At 38.0% G+C, this 17,575-nt stretch overlaps 1 protein-coding gene across 4 annotated transcripts in view; it reads right to left on the bottom strand.

The window, feature by feature from the left end:
• Positions 1-17,575, bottom strand: part of atp11b (ATPase phospholipid transporting 11B) — a 146,963-nt gene that overhangs the window by 27,917 nt on the left and 101,471 nt on the right. For all 4 annotated transcript variants that reach the window (XM_066708840.1, XM_066708839.1, XM_066708842.1 and 1 more), the window contains 3 exons: positions 5,725-5,790; positions 5,093-5,196; positions 4,591-4,756 (listed from right to left, as the gene is read on the bottom strand). In XM_066708840.1, coding sequence (XP_066564937.1) covers positions 4,591-4,756; positions 5,093-5,196; positions 5,725-5,790 — 336 coding nt within the window. The remainder of the gene's footprint in view (positions 1-4,590; positions 4,757-5,092; positions 5,197-5,724; positions 5,791-17,575) is intronic.

Below are 17,575 nucleotides of genomic sequence, written 5' to 3'. Positions count from 1 at the left end.
TAAGACTATGAAAAGTCATTAAAAGTAATTATTTTTCCACATCCTTAACCTGCAGGAACCTTGCTCTAATGTGACTGTTATGTCCTCTATGCCCTGTATGTGACTGAGGTTTCCTGAGGGCAAAACAAAAAAATAATGTTGCTATTATTTAACATGATTATTTTATTCCAGGCATGCCATGTGGCTCCAGCGCAGTGCAGGCTCTGTGGACAACGCACGTGCGCAGTTCGCACTGCGCTGTAGCCACACGGCGGTGCCTGCAATAAAATAATCATGTTAAATAATAGCGACAGTTCACTTTTTATGACTACAAACCGATGGTTCTTTCGGAAAAAATATTTTTCCGAAAGAACCATTGGAAAATGCATAAAATGTTATTTTTGAAGGATTTTTGTGACTTTTCTGATCTCCCCCATTGACTCTCAGGAAAGCAGCTCCAGAGTAAGCACCCCGGTGACGTCACGACATATTTCTCAATCTCCGATTTATGGTACATAGAATGAGCTGGACATGAAAAACTCACTGCACATAATACAGTGCATCCGGAAAGTATTCACAGCGCTTCACTTTTTCCACATTTTGTTATGTTACAGCCTTATTCCAAAATGGATTAAATTCATTATTTTCCTCTAAATTCTACAAACAATACCCCATAATGAAAGAAGTTTGTTTGAAATCTTTGCAAATTTATTAAAAATAAAAAAAACAAAAAAAGCACATGTACATAAGTATTCACAGCCTTTGCTCAATACTTTGTTGAAGCACCTTTGGCACCAATTACAGCCTCAAGTCTTTTTGAGTATGATGCTACAAGCTTGGCACACCTATTTTTGGGCAGTTTCTCCCATTCTTCTTTGCAGGACCTCTCAAGCTCCATCAGGTTGGATGGGTAGCATCGGTGCACAGCTATTTTCAGATCTCTCCAGAGATATTCAATCAGGTTCAAGTCTGGGCTCTGGCTGGGCCACTCAAGGACATTCACAGAGTTGTCCTGTAGCCACTCCTTTGTTATCTTGGCTGTGTGCTTAGGGTCATTGTCCTGTTGGAAGATGAACCTTCGCCCCAGTCTGAGGTCCAGAGCGCTCTGGAGCAGGTTTTTATCAAGGATGTCTCTGTACATTGCTACATTAATCTTTCCCTTGATCCTGACTAGTTTCCCAGTTCCTGCCGCTGAAAAACATCCCCGCAGCATCATGCTGCCACCACCATGCTTCACTGTAGGGATGGTATTGGCCAGGTGATGAGCAGTACCTGGTTTACTCCAGATATGATGCTTGCCATTCAGGCCAAAGAGTTCAATCTTTTGTTTCTCATGGTCTGAGAGTCCTTCAGGTGCCTTGTGGCAAACTCCAGATGGGCTGTCATGTGCCATTTACTGAGGAGTGGCTTCCGTTTGGCCACTCTACCATACAGGCCTGATTGGTGGAGTGCTGCAGAGATGGTTGTTCTTCTGGAAGGTTCTCCTCTCTCCAGAGAGACACGCTGGAGCTCTGTCAGAGTGACCATCGGGTTCTTGGTCACCTCCCTGATTAAGGCCCTTCTCCCCCGATCGCTCAGTTTGGCCGGGCGGCCAGCTCTAGGAAGAGTCCTGGTGGTTCCAAAATTCTTCCATGTATGGATGATGGAGGCCACTGTGCTCATTGGGACCTTCAATGCTGCAGGCGTTTTTCCGTACCCTTCCCCAGATCTGTGCCTTGATACAATCCTGTCTCGGAGGTCTACAGACAATTCCTTAGACTTCATGGCTTGGCTTGTGCTCTGACATGCACTGTTAACTGTGGGACCTTATATAGACAGGTGTGTGCCTTTCCAAATCATGTCCAATCAACTGAATTTACCACAGGTGGACTCTAATCAAGTTGTAGAAACATCTCAAGGATGATCAGTGGAAACAGGATGCACCTGTGCTTTTTTTGTTTTTTATTTTTAATAATTTTGCAAAGATTTCAAACAAACTTTTTTCACGTTGTCATTATGGGGAATTGTTTGTTGAATTTTGAGGAAAATAATGAATTTAATCCATTTTGGAATAAGGCTGTAACATAACAAAATGTGGAGAAAGTGAAGCGCTGTGAATACTTTCTGGGTGCACTGTATGTTTCTACTTATAGAATAACCTGAGAAAATATGGAGTTTTAGTGGAGTTCCCCTTTAAGGTGAAGTTTCAGGCTAAATTTATCGGTGGATCTTATCGGATTACAAAATCTATTATTTCCGATATACGATCCAGTGTTTTTGGCCTGTATTGGACCAATACCAATACGGATTATCGGACTGGCGCATCTCTAATGCAAATCTTAATTACCATTTTAATTGTTTGTACTGTGGATAAAAATAAACAATTTCAATCCGTCATCCATATTAGAATGTGTAGTACAAATTGTTTCACTTCTTGAACTCTGTTGCTTTTGTTTTTTAATAAAGGAAAACAAGTATTCCAAAAGAAATCTAAAAGTATTCTGATTACGTTACTGACTTGCTGTAATGTATTGGATTAGGTTACAGATTATTTTCAAAACAAGGTAATCAGTATTCTGTAACTTTCTGTATTCTGTATTCTTTTACTTTTTAAAAGTAACCCTCCCAACCCTGGTTAGATCCCAGAAATAAGAAACTTGTGGAGCCAGGTTTTGTATTTCAGCCTGAAAGTCTGCAAGGTATTGCCACCATGACTAACGCTGATGTCCAGGATTTGAGGAATGCTTGCTTTTGCTATAGCTGCAATCTGTCGAACAAAGAATAAAAAAATAGGATAATGGAGTTAAGAGATACTGTTTACTCTGAATATGAGAACAGAGATGAGCAGGACTCACTAACATCAGCAGTCTAACATCAGAAAGTCAAGGTGGAAAATGCATTTCATGTGCATATGTTGCTCATTTGCTCATCAGTTCTGGATCTTTAGTCTGTGCACTGAAACTTCTTTTAACATTGTCATTAACCTATGTTTCTTGTGTTTCTCACTTCTCAATTCTGAAATTAATTCAAACCAGACTGCACTCTGTGTTGAGGGATGACCATCTTGAGGCTCTTATGCTTCTGAACATTGATAAAGATATGTTCATCATCACTCATCTGATGATTGAAATATTCATAGTCTGAAGGTAGCAGTAACAGTCAGTCAACTAAACTCAGCATCAGCCATAGTAAACTCAACTCAGCAGCAGACAGTTAAATGCAGGAGTAGCAACAGTCAGAGAAGTGAGTACTGTATTTATTATTTTAAATAATTCCACATTCATTTTTGGAGTTTGGAATCTGATTGATTGTTTGCTTCTGTGGACAGGTGTCTTTTATACAGGTAACGAGCTGAGATTAGGAGCACTCCCTTTAAGAGAATGTGTATAAAAGACACCTGGGAGCCAGAAATCTTGCTGATTGACAGGGGATCAAATACTTATTTCCCTCATTAAATACTTTTTTCCCTCACTGTATTTATATTTGAATTGGGCTAACGTTGATTCTACCACCACCACCATGGGACTCCCTCATAATTTGAATTATTATGCAACTAGGTGGCATTAATTGACCCTGCAGGAAGAAAATCTGATCTGTGAGGCTTATGTGGTAGGTGTAACCTACCTGGCACCAGAACAAACATTGTATATATTGTTTTTTTGCTACATTATGCCACAACAATATGACACAGAACAGTAAACAGAATCACACAAAGCCAATGAGGACAGTGAGCCGATACAAAGTCACTCCTTAAAGCACATGTTGCTGGACGAAAACAGTAGTTATCTGAAAGTCAGAATCCAAAATTAAGGCCAGCTTTTTGCATTGGAAAACTCGGGGGTGTAAGAGTTAATTTAAAACCTTGAACATCCATTGTTCTCCTCCAGTATATCCTCTCTGGGACAAAAAACTAACATAAAATGCTTATAATGAACACACACCTCACATAGACTTCCTGAAAAGAACATTATGCAAAGCTGTGAACTTTAGATTCATATATATGATTAATATCATCCTATGCAATGGATTGCATAGGACCATATTGATAATTTGTAGGTCTGAGTTTGGTGGAAAGCATTTTATAATTTCTCAGTCCTCCGGCCCTTCCCTCAAGTGACATTGAACATGCTTCTGAAGGTTATATGTAAAGCCATGCTGGATGTTGGCCATGCCCGCCTGTGGGGCTCTTATAGTGAGGCGTGATTGATAGCACTTGGGTGACACTGAAACAGTGAATTACTAAACACAGGACAGACGTGCACATCCAAAAAAAGAAAATGGAAACTAAACCTGGTTTGTGGATATCCACTATGGAACATCCAATGCTATTATTATTATTATTATTATTATTATTATTATTACTAAGTTTCTTAGCAGACAGCCTTATCCAGGGCAACTTACAATTGTTACAATATATGACATTTAACATACAATTACCCATTTATACAGCTGGGTTCTTACCTTGTACCTTGCTCAAGGGTACAAAAGCAGTATACCCCACCTGGGATTGAACCTCACTGAAAGTATTTATGTTATCAACAGCTTTGATTTTGTCACTGTAAATTTAACAGCAGTAGCTCAACTTCTACGCGGTAGTAGCCACTGTACAGAGGTGGACCCAGTGATACTTGCCTGTGCTTTCTGTGTGTTGGTGGGCTGGACCTGTCTATAAAATATCTTCTTGATGACGTCAGGGAACAGGCAGCTAATGACAATGATGATGATTGCAAACCAGGCTGAGCCGCTGGAGAGCAGCTGAACAAAGACAAAATACATGTCTTGTGTGTGCAAGAAGGGCCTGGGGAAGAAACAGAATACAGGACCACTGTGATTCAAGGGTTGCCTCAAGGCTATGCCCCCTTGTGCTCCCAAGAACACTGATGATCTCCCTACACAAACCAGAGCGTCTGAGTAGGACAGCACAGAGGAGAACTAACAACCGCAAGGTAGTTCAGATATTTATTTTTTAATTAGAAACTTTTATCATGTCTGAACATACTGCAAATAAGAAGTTAAATGCACGATTAAACTACTTGTTTTCAACTAATATTACTACTACTACTAAAAAAATATGCAGATATGAAACAAACAACAACTAAAACAACATTTAAAAAGACATTTAATTATACTTTACCAAATAATTCCCCCATAAAATAAGGAGAATATGAAGTAGAAGACGATGGAGCCCCATGTCACAAAGTGATTCACCCATGTCCAGAAGTGCGTCTCCAGAGCCAGCTGCAAAGCAACATAAATAAAATGTCCTCATGTAGATGACAACACTCGTCTGGTACTACACTGTTGTACAGATGTGTTATGAATGTAGAGAAACAAGGCTAAAAATGTGGCTTATTATACCAACATTTACAATGTGTCCAGCTGCATGATAAAACCCCCTTATAGTTTTATCCTGAAGTGTTTGGAGAGTTTACATGTGGTGTACAAAGCATGTCAATATGCTAGCTAAGAAAAATGAAACACTTAATCAATACGTGGACATCAATAGATGAATCAATACATGCGTTTCATGCAACTGACCCCTACACATTTCTGTAGAGGAGTGATACAGGTTTTCCCAAATTTTATATTCACATACATTACACTGATGAGTGGCACAGAGCCAAGAAGCCCCTGACATGGTGACTTCGGATTGTAATTCGAGACTAGCAGGTGGGTTGAAGCTTTGATTTATTCCAGAGGTTCAACAATCTAGAATCTCGACTTTTATGGTACACTGAAATTTATATTATGTTCGAATACACTCACCTTTAAGGTAACTGTAATAACCATTACTGTAAATACCAAAGTGCCAAAAGTCCAGTTTCCAAACATCTAAATGTGAAAAAAAAAAAAAAACATTGAAGCAATATGGCTATGCAGAATATTTTTACACAATAACAGTAGGATTTGTAAGTAGGACAAGGGCATCTGCTAAGAAATAAATATTATTATTAATAATACAGTTTGTAAATGTCAGGAAGAAAAATGTCAGTGAATACAATGCTTAATAACAAAAGAAAATGATTTGTGTTGGGAGTTAGTTTACTTTGTCTTATTCTTTCATTGATAGCAAAAATGAATAATGTTTTGGGTTATAATTGTGTTAGTGCTAACAAAATATTTGAAAGCATTACAATCTTAATTTTACAAAAAATCTGAAAAAAATAAGATTATACAGGGTTGTGGGATTATCCTGTGACATCTATATAACAATGTAGCAACAGGAATAGAAGTGGCAGAACAACACCTAGTGAGGAGTGAAGTGCAGCAAAGCAAGACTGGTGATGGTGGCAGAGGATTGGTCATTCACAAAATTTTTCAAATGTAAACTCTTACCAGTTGTCTGTTAGCTTTCAAAATCTGAAGGCATGCACAGTGTGAAAGAGGTAGAAAGCAAAAATTAAATAGAGCAGGCAAGAGTGCAGAACAGTGGATGCCTGAAGATCTTTACACGTCACTTGACTGAGAGAGAAACCCACAGACCTACCGAGAAAGTTATCCTCCTGGCTACATACCACTCTGTTCTTAATAACTGTGTTAGTACTATCTAGACCAATCCCTCAAACCAGCCTCTCAATAGAGGTGAATTAGAGCAAATGCAGTATTATTACATAAAGCAGTAAATCGTCCAGAAGTAATGTATCATCCCTCACCCTAACCAACTGCCTTTTTACCGCAGCCTCCCCCCTGCAGCCTGACTATGACAGACCTGGGTCAAATACTATTTTATGTATTTTCAATTCTTCTATCAAAAGAGAAAGTTCTTACACTACCAAAAGTGATTTCTTGAGATTCTTGCCAGAAGAAGAATTTTCTTGTAACAAGAAAAACATATCTATTTCGACCAGCTCACACAAGTTAAAACATATTGTGTTTTCTTGGTGTAAGGACCTGAATTTAATTACAGCAGTAATTTCTCACAGCAAGTCAAATCTAACTTAACCTTAAATAAAGCTGTAACAGTACCTTCAGTTCCAGGTGATATTATTAATGTATTATTATTTATTTATTCTTAGCAGATAACCTTACCATGGGCAACTTACAGATTAAACTAAATATACACATTTCAAGAATCATCATACAGTAACAGCAGTACATTAGCAGTACAATAAACAATCAGCTAATTTATTGCAGTACATATTTCAATCCTAACAGATACAAATCGATTATCTACTTCAAAATGTATAATTTTGTTAATAAAATAATTACAAGGGGTTAAAAATATATATAATATATATATATAATGTATGATGGATGTGCATTTTGGTTCAAATTAAAATTGAAGTTTCTGTAATTGTGCCTTGGCAATCAATAGTCCGTGGTGGTCACTTCTGCGTTTTGGGGCATGGGTTTATATTACACGTTTTATGAAAACTTGGTTAATGTGAGTGTATATTATTTAAATGACCATGCACTTTCAATGTCAAAGCATCGAAAATATAACAAATGAAACACATTGGATTGTTTTCCACTCTGCCTCGCGCGATGCTCTGGACAGGTTCACGCTCAGGAATTCAGAGGATACGGTTTATATTTGATTGGTTTATATTTGGGGAAAAAACCTAACGAAGATGGCGGACCAACGATCAGCGATTAGGAGTGTGTCACTGAATCTCTATACAACTGGATCACTCTGCGGTCAATATTTCTCTGCCAAAAAATGAAGACAACTTTAGTGTGATTGCAGACCTTATTGGGGGTAAGTAACTTCCAACGCATGCTTGAATTAGCTTTCGAAAACAGAAAACACTAACAGATAATTAGATAACATAGAGGTCATTAACCTATTCATTGCGGTATTTCGTGAAAGTATTACTAATTGCGAGTTAACTAATTGTATGTACAAATTGTGTATTTGAATGCTGTTTCATTAAATGATAATAGAAGTAACAAATTCTGTTCAAATTCAGGACTCCATAACGGCATGTAAACGTATTGGTATTAGTCCTATTACAGATTAAAAACTCGATAGATGCAATGTTTTGTGTAATGTGTCTCATATAAAATAAGCCTTACGTTGAATTAACTTTGCCGTCTGCTCACTTTTGTTTTGCACTCATGTTGTAAGTCGCCCTGGATAAGTGCGTCTGTCAAAAAATAAATAATAATAATTAATAATAATAATAATAATAATCATGCATGCCACTTATTTAAAATTAATAGTATTAATGCTGGAGTAACAGGTTTGTTCTTTGCTCTAGAGAAGACAAGCATGGCTCTTCAGATTCTGCCAGGTCTCTTTTCTGCAGGAACATTTGCTCCAACTGGCTTGAAAAAGAGTGTGATGCTGCTCCAGTTTGTACATTATCTAACATGTATTTTGATGGATCAATAAATGAAATCTTCAATGTAATACAACATCCGATTGATGTTTTTTGTGTGTTTGTTTTGCATCCTTAGTTTTGGTCCTTTGATTTTAGTATTTTGCACTTAGTTAAGAAAGTCATTTTAAAATAATGGCGTGTAGACGTGTACGGTCACGCCCTCTTCTAAGAGCACTGCGGGGCGGGACTCGGTTCAGAAGACAAAGAACATGTCTTCTCCAAAAACCGAGGAGGCCGCCAGGGCCTGCAAACCTCTTCCATGCCCAGCTCTCCCCCGGGCCTACGATCCAGGCCTTTAATACACCTGCGGACCCCCGAAGCCACATACCCCATTATAAAATACAAATGACACGTTTTGTTTGGTTAATAAACATGTTGGTCTTATCCTGTGAAATAGGGTGTATTTATTAATGTTAAAGAATTCAAAGGTTTTTGCTTAGACGGTGTGCTGGGTTAAAATCCAGAAAGCATCAAAATACATCGTACAGTGTTATTTGTTTTCAGAACCTGTTTATGGGCTCAAAAATAAAGGTGCCTAAGTTAGATCCCTCTGCGGATACCTCAATATAAACACGATCGTTGAAATATAAAAACATGTTTAAGGTGTTTGAGGCTATAAATGGGAGATGGAAAGACAACCCCAAACAGCCTTGTAGACACGCATTACACCAGATCCCTGTGCAATAAACAAGTACACAATACTAACGCCCTTTAAATACCGGTAAGATATGCCAAATGTTTAAAGACGCTCCATGTATAAAATATGGCCAATGAAAAGGTCAAGTTTAAGAATTGGACACTTTTACATATACAATACATGGGAATATTAACATATATATGTTTTCATTTGATCTATTTAAGGCCATAATCCATCTCTTACATACCGCCAATAGGGCAATTCTAGAGGTTACAATTTATTCTACTGTCTGACTTTCCTCTACTATAACTATTTGTCTTTTAAAATATCGTTACACTCAACATCCATAAAATAAAATTACGTATATAGTCAATAATACAACTAAACAAAAAAGAACCCCTACTACCTAGGGCCTCAGTCTGTGCTACAAACCAGAGGTGCTCTTAGAGGCGCCCTGCTCTGCCCCTGAAGGAGTTTTGATAAGCGGCTCCACCCCTGCATGGGGGCCGCTAACCTGTGACTCATGCTAATTACCGATCGCTATGTTCAGAGCGCTCTCATTTCAATACCCTGATCTGATATGTATGTACAGTTATTTTTCGGATGCTAAACCAGAAAGAAAACTCTAAAGAAAATAAATTTAAAAATAGTGATTCAAACATATGTAATGAGACTGAGTTTTCGTAATCAGGTTTCGTGACATTTTAACACACAGACACAGTTAGATCACATCCACCCGGGCTGTAGTCACCCGCTCTTCGGTTTACTTATTTGAATGACACAAATGGTGTTGTTTCTAAGAATTTATTAGGTTTCTGTTTTAGGGACTAAACTTTATTCTTTATTGACACAAATTAGTAAAACATGTATTTATTTTTTAAGTAACACATTTGTTTCTTTCATATTACTTTGAAAACCTTCTTCAGAGGACTAGTGTGATAAAGACAGAAAATCTTTGTAAACAGTTATTTCTGATGTGTACCCACCCGTCTGATGTGTTTTAGGTATTCAGTCTAGTTATTTGCAATGACATACTAATCTAAAGCAGATTCCCCCTGAGCATTTGTTATAGACTCCCTGTATGTATTCAACAATGCTTTTGATTAAGGTTGAATAATCCAAATAAATAAAAAAATCTTGATCTTTGTTAAAATGAATCTGTCTTTAGCATGTATTTTACTGGTAAGTCAAATCCCGCTTAAAAAATAGCTTTTACATTGGACCCAAAAGCCAAATATGCCCACCAGTATAAAAATTGTGTTCATATGGTTTAAAATACATGAGCTGAATAAAACAAATCAATAAGATTTAATTAAACATGTTGTTAAAAAGCAATACATATGGCATCATACTTCTTGAGAGATCAGAAAAACGTATGTCGTTGAGGCTGTACTTTTAATTTAAGGGGTAATGTAGACAGATGACTGGGTATGAGAGTAAGTTATTTTTAAATTATTTGTAAAAATCAATACAAATGTAAAGTGATATTAATCTTTTAAAGCACAAACATTTCATTTTGTTTTCATTTAGTTTACTGATCCTGTATGGAAATGATAATACCTTAGTAAGGAAAAATAAAAACATCAAGACCTTACAGTTCTTACGTGTTTCTGTACAGCCTTAACACTAGAAGCGCCAAGCCGGTCAATTAGACCGATTTGGTTATTAAAATTTTAATTACTCTGTGTTCCTAAATACACTGCGCATACCCGTTCGTGACTTTTCCTAACTATATGTCTTAAACATGTCTACAGCGTTTTAGCTGCATAAACTCGAAAATAAGTAAGTTATAAACACGTTTACCTAGAATAGCCAAAATCAGGTTATTTTGACCGGTAATTTAAATACATAATAAATCACATGTAACGCATTATCCTGTCTGCCCTTTACAATACAATCACTCTCGCGATCACGTGGTGACCAAATGGTGAAAAACAAACAAAAAAAAAACAAAAACGTGGCATCTATCTGTCTACAGCCATTCAGTTGCTTGAAAAACACGCCCCATACTTAGATGTATAGGTGTCTTGTTACAATTAGCCTGCTCAGATTGAGTGAACACACCGCAGATAAACATGGCTCAGAGATGGAGATTGACGAGAGATCAGGTTTTGGAAATGCTACAAAATTTGAATGAAGATGACTCTGATGCAGTCAGTGATACTGGCAATGACAGTGACCATTCGTGGGATTTACAAATGAGTGAGTCTGATACAGACAGTGTAGACAGCACTCCAGAATTTCCATCTGTCCCGCCTGTAAAAGTACCGACCAGGCACCAAGGTAGAGGGCAAGGGCGAGGGCGAGGGCGAGGACATGGAAGAGGAAGAAGAACAAATTCAGTGTCAGCTGCAGCACTTCCTGATGTGCCAGCTTCAGCACCACCATCACCATCATCATCTCCTGCTGCATCAACAAGTGGAATGCAGGAGGTCGGAAAAGACGGTACTGTCTGGGACAGTATAAATCCCGGTGGGGGGGAGTGTGGGAAGACGCACTTCTGAAAACATTGTAAGTGAAACACTGGGTCCAACACCTTACGCCAGACGAAACATTGACACATTACTGAGTGCTTTTACACTCTTGATCAATATGCACATGCTACTGCACATAGTACAATGTACAATAGCGCAAGCACATTGGACCCTAAATAATAATACATGGACTGTATCGGTTTAGGAGTTGCAAGCATTTATAGCAATGCTATATATTCGTGGCGCATATGGTGTGAAGTGTTCACCTGGAGAGCTTGTGGTCAAAAAAGTGGGGAATTCCTTTTTTTCCCCCCCGAGGCAATGTCACGTAATCGATTCAGAGAAGTAATGCAATACATTCATTTTGATGTGAGAACAACCAGAGTCACACGCCTACGAACTGATAAATTTGCACTGGCATCAGACATCTGGGAAGGTTTTATAAAAAAATAGTATTGACTGTTACAAGCCAGGACCAAACATCACTGTAGATGAGCAGCTCTTTCCTACAAAATCACGCTGTTCATTCACACAATACACTCACCTAAAGGATTATTAGGAACACCTGTTCAATTTCTCATTAATGCAATTATCTAACCAACCAATCTCATGGCAGTTGCTTCAATGCATTTAGGGGTGTGGTCCTGGTCAAGACAATCTCCTGAACTCCAAACCAAATGTCTGAATGGGAAAGAAAGGTGATTTAAGCAATTTTGAGCGTGGCATGGTTGTTGGTGCCAGACGGGCCGGTCTGAGTATTTCACAATCTGCTCAGTTACTGGGATTTTCACGCACAACCATTTCTAGGGTTTACAAAGAATGGTGTGAAAAGGGAAAAACATCCAGTATGCGGCAGTCCTGTGGGGGTCGAAAATGCCTTGTTCATGCTAGAGGTCAGAGGAGAATGGACCGACTGATTCAAGCTGATAGAAGAGCAACTTTGACTGAAATAACCACTCGTTACAACCGAGGTATGCAGCAAAGCATTTGTGAAGCCACAACACGTACAACCTTGAGGCGGATGGGCTACAACAGCAGAAGACCCCACCGGGTACCACTCATCTTCACTACAAATAGGAAAAAGAGGCTACAATTTGCACAAGCTCACCAAAATTGGACAGTTGAAGACTGGAAAAATGTTGCCTGGTCTGATGAGTCTCGATTTCTGTTGAGACATTCAGATGGCAGAGTCAGAATTTGGCGTAATCAGAATGAGAACATGGATCCATCATGCCTTGTTACAACTGTGCAGACTGGTGGTGGTGGTGTAATGGTGTGGGAGATGTTTTCTTGGCACACTTTAGGCCCCTTAGTGCCAATTGGGCATCGTTTAAATGCCACGGCCTACCTGAGCATTGTTTCTGACCATGTCCATCCCTTTATGACCACCATGTACCCATCCTCTGATGGCTACTTCCAGCAGGATAATGCACCATGTCACAAAGGTCGAATCATTTCAAATTGGTTTCTTGATCATGACAATGAGTTCACTGTACTAAACTGGCCCCCACAGTCACCAGATCTCAACCCAATAGAGCATCTTTGGGATGTGGTGGAACGGGAGCTTCGTGCCCTGGATGTGCATCCCACAAATCTCCATCAACTGCAAGATGCTATCCTATCAATATGGGCCAACATTTCTAAAGAATGCTTTCAGCACCTTGTTGAATCAATGCCACGTAGAATTAAGGCAGTTCTGAAGGCGAAAGGGGGTCAAACACAGTATTAGTATGGTGTTCCTAATAATCCTTTAGGTGAGTGTATATGTCAAATAAACCTGACAAGTTTGGCATAAAGTTTTGGCTGGCGGCGGACGTCATTTCAAAATATGTTCTCAATGATTTCCCCTACCTGGGGAAGGATGGCACTCGTCCTGCTGGGCAGAGACTGGGAGACAGGGTGGTGATGAAACTGACAGAGCCGTACCTTGGAAAAAGGAGGAATGTGACCACCGACAATTTTTTCACGTCACTGCATTTGGCCAAGGAATTGAAAAAGAAAAAAACCACCCTGGTAGGAACTGTAAATAAAGCGAGATGCGAGCCGTCTCCTTCAGCTCAAGGCTTGTGGGCACCTTTACACTCCACTACACTGTTCAGACACAGCGACTGTGCCACTATCAGTGTATACAAATGCAAGAAGAACAAAACTGTTGTGATCCTGAGCTCCTTGCAGAATTGGCAATCGGGGCAGATGACAAGCCTGAGACAGTGGAATACTACAATGCCACAAAGTTTGGAGTGGATGTGCTGGATCAGATGGCACGGCAGTATTCAGTGAAAGGTGGAACTCGCAGGTGTTATATAACATTTTGGATTTGGCAGCCATCAATGCATATGTCCTATATAAGGAATGCACTGGAGAAAACCGTACCAGGAGGGACTTTATCTTGCAGTTGGCCACAGAGCTACGCCAAGCTTATATTGACAAAAAAAGTACAAATGCCCCTCACGCTTCTGGCGGTGCTGCAGCGCTGCACCCACATGTAAAAAAGGAAACAGTTCCAGGTTGCAAAATGCAACGGTAATAAAACTGTGGATGTATGCAAGGGTTGTGAAAAGGCAGTGTGTGGAGAAGCACGTGTTCTGTGTAGACTGTACTGAGTAAGCTGCCAGGTATGCATGCTATAGGATACATGATACATGTAAATAGTTCTTTATTCACACTTGTTTCGTTTGCTTATTGTATATTGTAATTTAACTTTTTTGCTTATTGTAATATTGTTATTTATGTAACTGTTTTTGTTTGTTGTACATGGTTATTTATGTTTTGACATTGGGGACTGATAACGTTATATTAGAAACTATGTCCCTTTGATGTTATTTATATCAATAATTTAAAAGTTTTCTGTTCATATTTCCATTAAAATACTTTGTTAATACTTAATGTTAATTAATAAAAATTCTGAGTTTTATATGATCGTTTGTCTTTCATTATCATTAAAGAGCTATCGGTCAAAACAACCGGTTTTGGCGCTTGTAGGTAATTCGAAAAGTCAGCGCTGCTAGTGTTAACAGTGTTAATGCTGAGAATTAATACAACTGTCTAACTAACTAGACAGACACCCTGCATTTTTACTGTTTTAACTTTACATTGTACTTTCCGGTCCACTCTGAAGGATCTGTGTCATGGAGTTAAGATAAGAGAGCGGCTGTGAATGTACGGAGCCAGATTCCTCACAGCTTTTAACCTTTTGGTCTCGACAGGCTGGTCTCGGCACCGAATTCTACCCAGCGCGATCAGATCAGACTTTTTAAGCAAAACTTTGGATGACTCAGAGTGTAAAGAAATCAAAGAGGTAATTAAAACAATACTAATTTAATTTGTATACAGGGACACATCGAACAGGTTGATATCCATAACTTTTGTCTTTTTAACTACTTTTTAACTTACTTATTTTGAACGTTATTTTGGTTACGAGTTGTACAGTAAAGTGGAGTCAGATTTAGCAGAGAGGGCTAAGAACAGCCAGCCAGTAAGAACATATTTTTGTACAAAATAAGGATCAGAGATTTATCTATTTTATTAACTGCTTCTTTATTGTTAATAACATACACAAGGTGGGAAGGAAGGAAATGATGCTACATCAGACCACTGTATAGAATATTAATCTGAACTGCACTGGGCCTGTATTGCTCATGTTTCAAAGATAATCAGTAAACTATCGACAGGGTGAATGAGAATCTGCAATGCAGTTTTAAACCCTAGATGACTAAGACCCGCTATATGCTGTTAGGTCCTAGCTGTTGATTTGACAGACCTGTTCAGGGTGATGCTGTGTCTGTCAGCACTGTGTGATGCTGTGTCTGTGTGTCAGTCTGTCACTATATGTTAAAAAAAAAAAAAAAAAAAAAACAGCTTTATGTAATCAACAGACTACATAGTTAAAAGGAATGCCAAATGGCTAAACTTGGGTCTTGAAACAGAGAAGGGCATTAAGAGGCTTCTTAAACTCCTCTTGAGGAGACCTAGGAGTAATAAAATGACTCTGATATATGCAATAAGTCCACAAAGTATTTTGATGTATACCCTATTTCTGTTTGCTATGTATGTTTTGTTACAACCAAAATTTACTTGAATATAGAAAATACATTTTAGATTGCACTTATGTTGTAAGTTGCCCTGGATAAGGGGGTCTACCAAGATAATAATAATAATAATAATAATAATAATAATAATAATAATAATAATAATAATAAAGCATTTCCCAAATTTCAACATTTGTAGCGATATAGTAAAATCTATCACATCGATATAATGTCATGTATTTCAGTGCACTGCATGTTTCAATACAACTGTACATTACTTAGCTATAGACAATGAGTCTTATAAAGCAGTTTGCAGTGAAGTGAAATACAGCTGGTGTCTCACATATCTACATTATCACCCCTGTTTCTGTTTACTGTGCATGATTAACAAAGACATTTTTAACTCTTTATTTGAAGGTTCTTAAAGAGTCTTTTGAAGAAATGGAAAATCAGAAGTATTTCTCACACTTGTACTACAAGAGTCACTTATTTGCAAAAAGGGTATAAAACCATAAAAAGGAAGACTTAAAGTCAGACACCCAGATAAGAACTTCATAGAATGTATACAGAATATAATTTAGAAATGTTACTGAATTGCGTTACTCAGACAGGGTAGAAGTGCCTGACCACTAGATTTCTACAGGATTTCTGGTGATTTCTGGTCATTAGGGGGCCTAGTTTTGTGTGCTTGATAGAACCATACAGCTCCCTGCAAATCCCCACCGCGGTGCTGAGAGACGGACATTACACATGATCCGCTGTAACTCTAGTGTGACTGTGTCTCCCTCTGCGTTTATCTCTCACTGTTTTCTCTAAGGTTGCTGCTCCTTCTTGCCTTCTTGTCTGTACTCTGTGTATGTGTGCTGCTAGGTAGGTCTCACTCCCTGAGATGCTGAGACTGGGATTATTTATCTAGAAAAAGTATAAATCTACTGTTTTAATAGACACATACTTCATTATTTATACATATTTAATATGTCTAAAGTTACTTTTTTCTTAACATCATGGGATTCATTCTTTATTTCTGTAAGAAAGTTACTACTATAAGGCTTCTGTTTGACCTTGGAGAGTTATCTAACTAGCAAAGAGAGCTGTGCTAATTTAAATGACAATTATATACTGTATTTCTTAAGTTAAATAAGTGTGGTTTAGTTTCATTTACTTACTGTCAAGGGGGAAATTATTAAAATTGTGTTTTCATTCTTTTTGTCTCTAAGAATGTTACTAGTTAGTTGTACTGAAGGCTGTTCAAACGTCTTACTGTCAATACAACCAAGACCATTAAGGTCTTCAGACTGCACCCCCAAGCTATTGTAATGTGTAAATTATATAAATATACTTACACACATAAGTTTTTGCTTAAATCGTATTGTGTATTTACTTAATCTTATTGCATGAATGGATTACATTAGATATTTATTTAAAATAAATGTGATGGTTTGTTACTAATATTATTACAAATCCTGCTTTTATTGAGTTTTATTGAAATTTCACAGTTTCTACATATATATTCTATGGTTCTTCTTCTAAGGATTTCTTAAGTTAACTTAGTAACGTTACATTTCATGAATACACACCCAATTTAAAACTTAATATTTGTATTTATTCAATCTTTACACTTACCTTTTCTTTAAATAATACATTTGATATATTCTGCAATGAAAATTTCAATTACATTTTCTGTATTACTGTATTATTTGTTTTACTTTTTCTCAAGTTAAGACCATTTAGACTGACTTATCATTCTTTAGCTCTTTAAGTAAAAGTTGCAATCTAGTACAAATCTGGGCAAAGTGGAGGAAGGGCTGAAACTTATTAGGATCTGAAAAAGAAAAAGAAGCCTGGGGCTGTGATCTCCAGCCTGCACTCAGTATACACGTATGCACATGCGCAGACGCACACACACACACACACACACACACACCCCGCCGCATCGAGCAAAGTGTAGGAAGGGCTGAAACTCGGTGTTCAGAGGGCCGTGATCTCCAGCCTGCAAGCTGTAAAACCACTCAAGCACACACACACACACACATATACTTGATCATTGTATTTCTTCAAGCTTTACATTAACTTTTTCTTTAAATAAGGTGTCTGATATTGTCTATAACTCTGGAAATGTACTGTATTGTGTAGTAGTAGATTATATTGATTATA

Source organism: Amia ocellicauda, chromosome 7, assembly GCF_036373705.1.
Source record: "Amia ocellicauda isolate fAmiCal2 chromosome 7, fAmiCal2.hap1, whole genome shotgun sequence".
NCBI classification, from domain to species: Eukaryota; Metazoa; Chordata; class Actinopteri; order Amiiformes; family Amiidae; genus Amia; species Amia ocellicauda.
The sequence above is the reverse complement of the archived record's forward strand: the minus strand, read 5'-3'. Positions and strand labels throughout refer to the sequence as shown.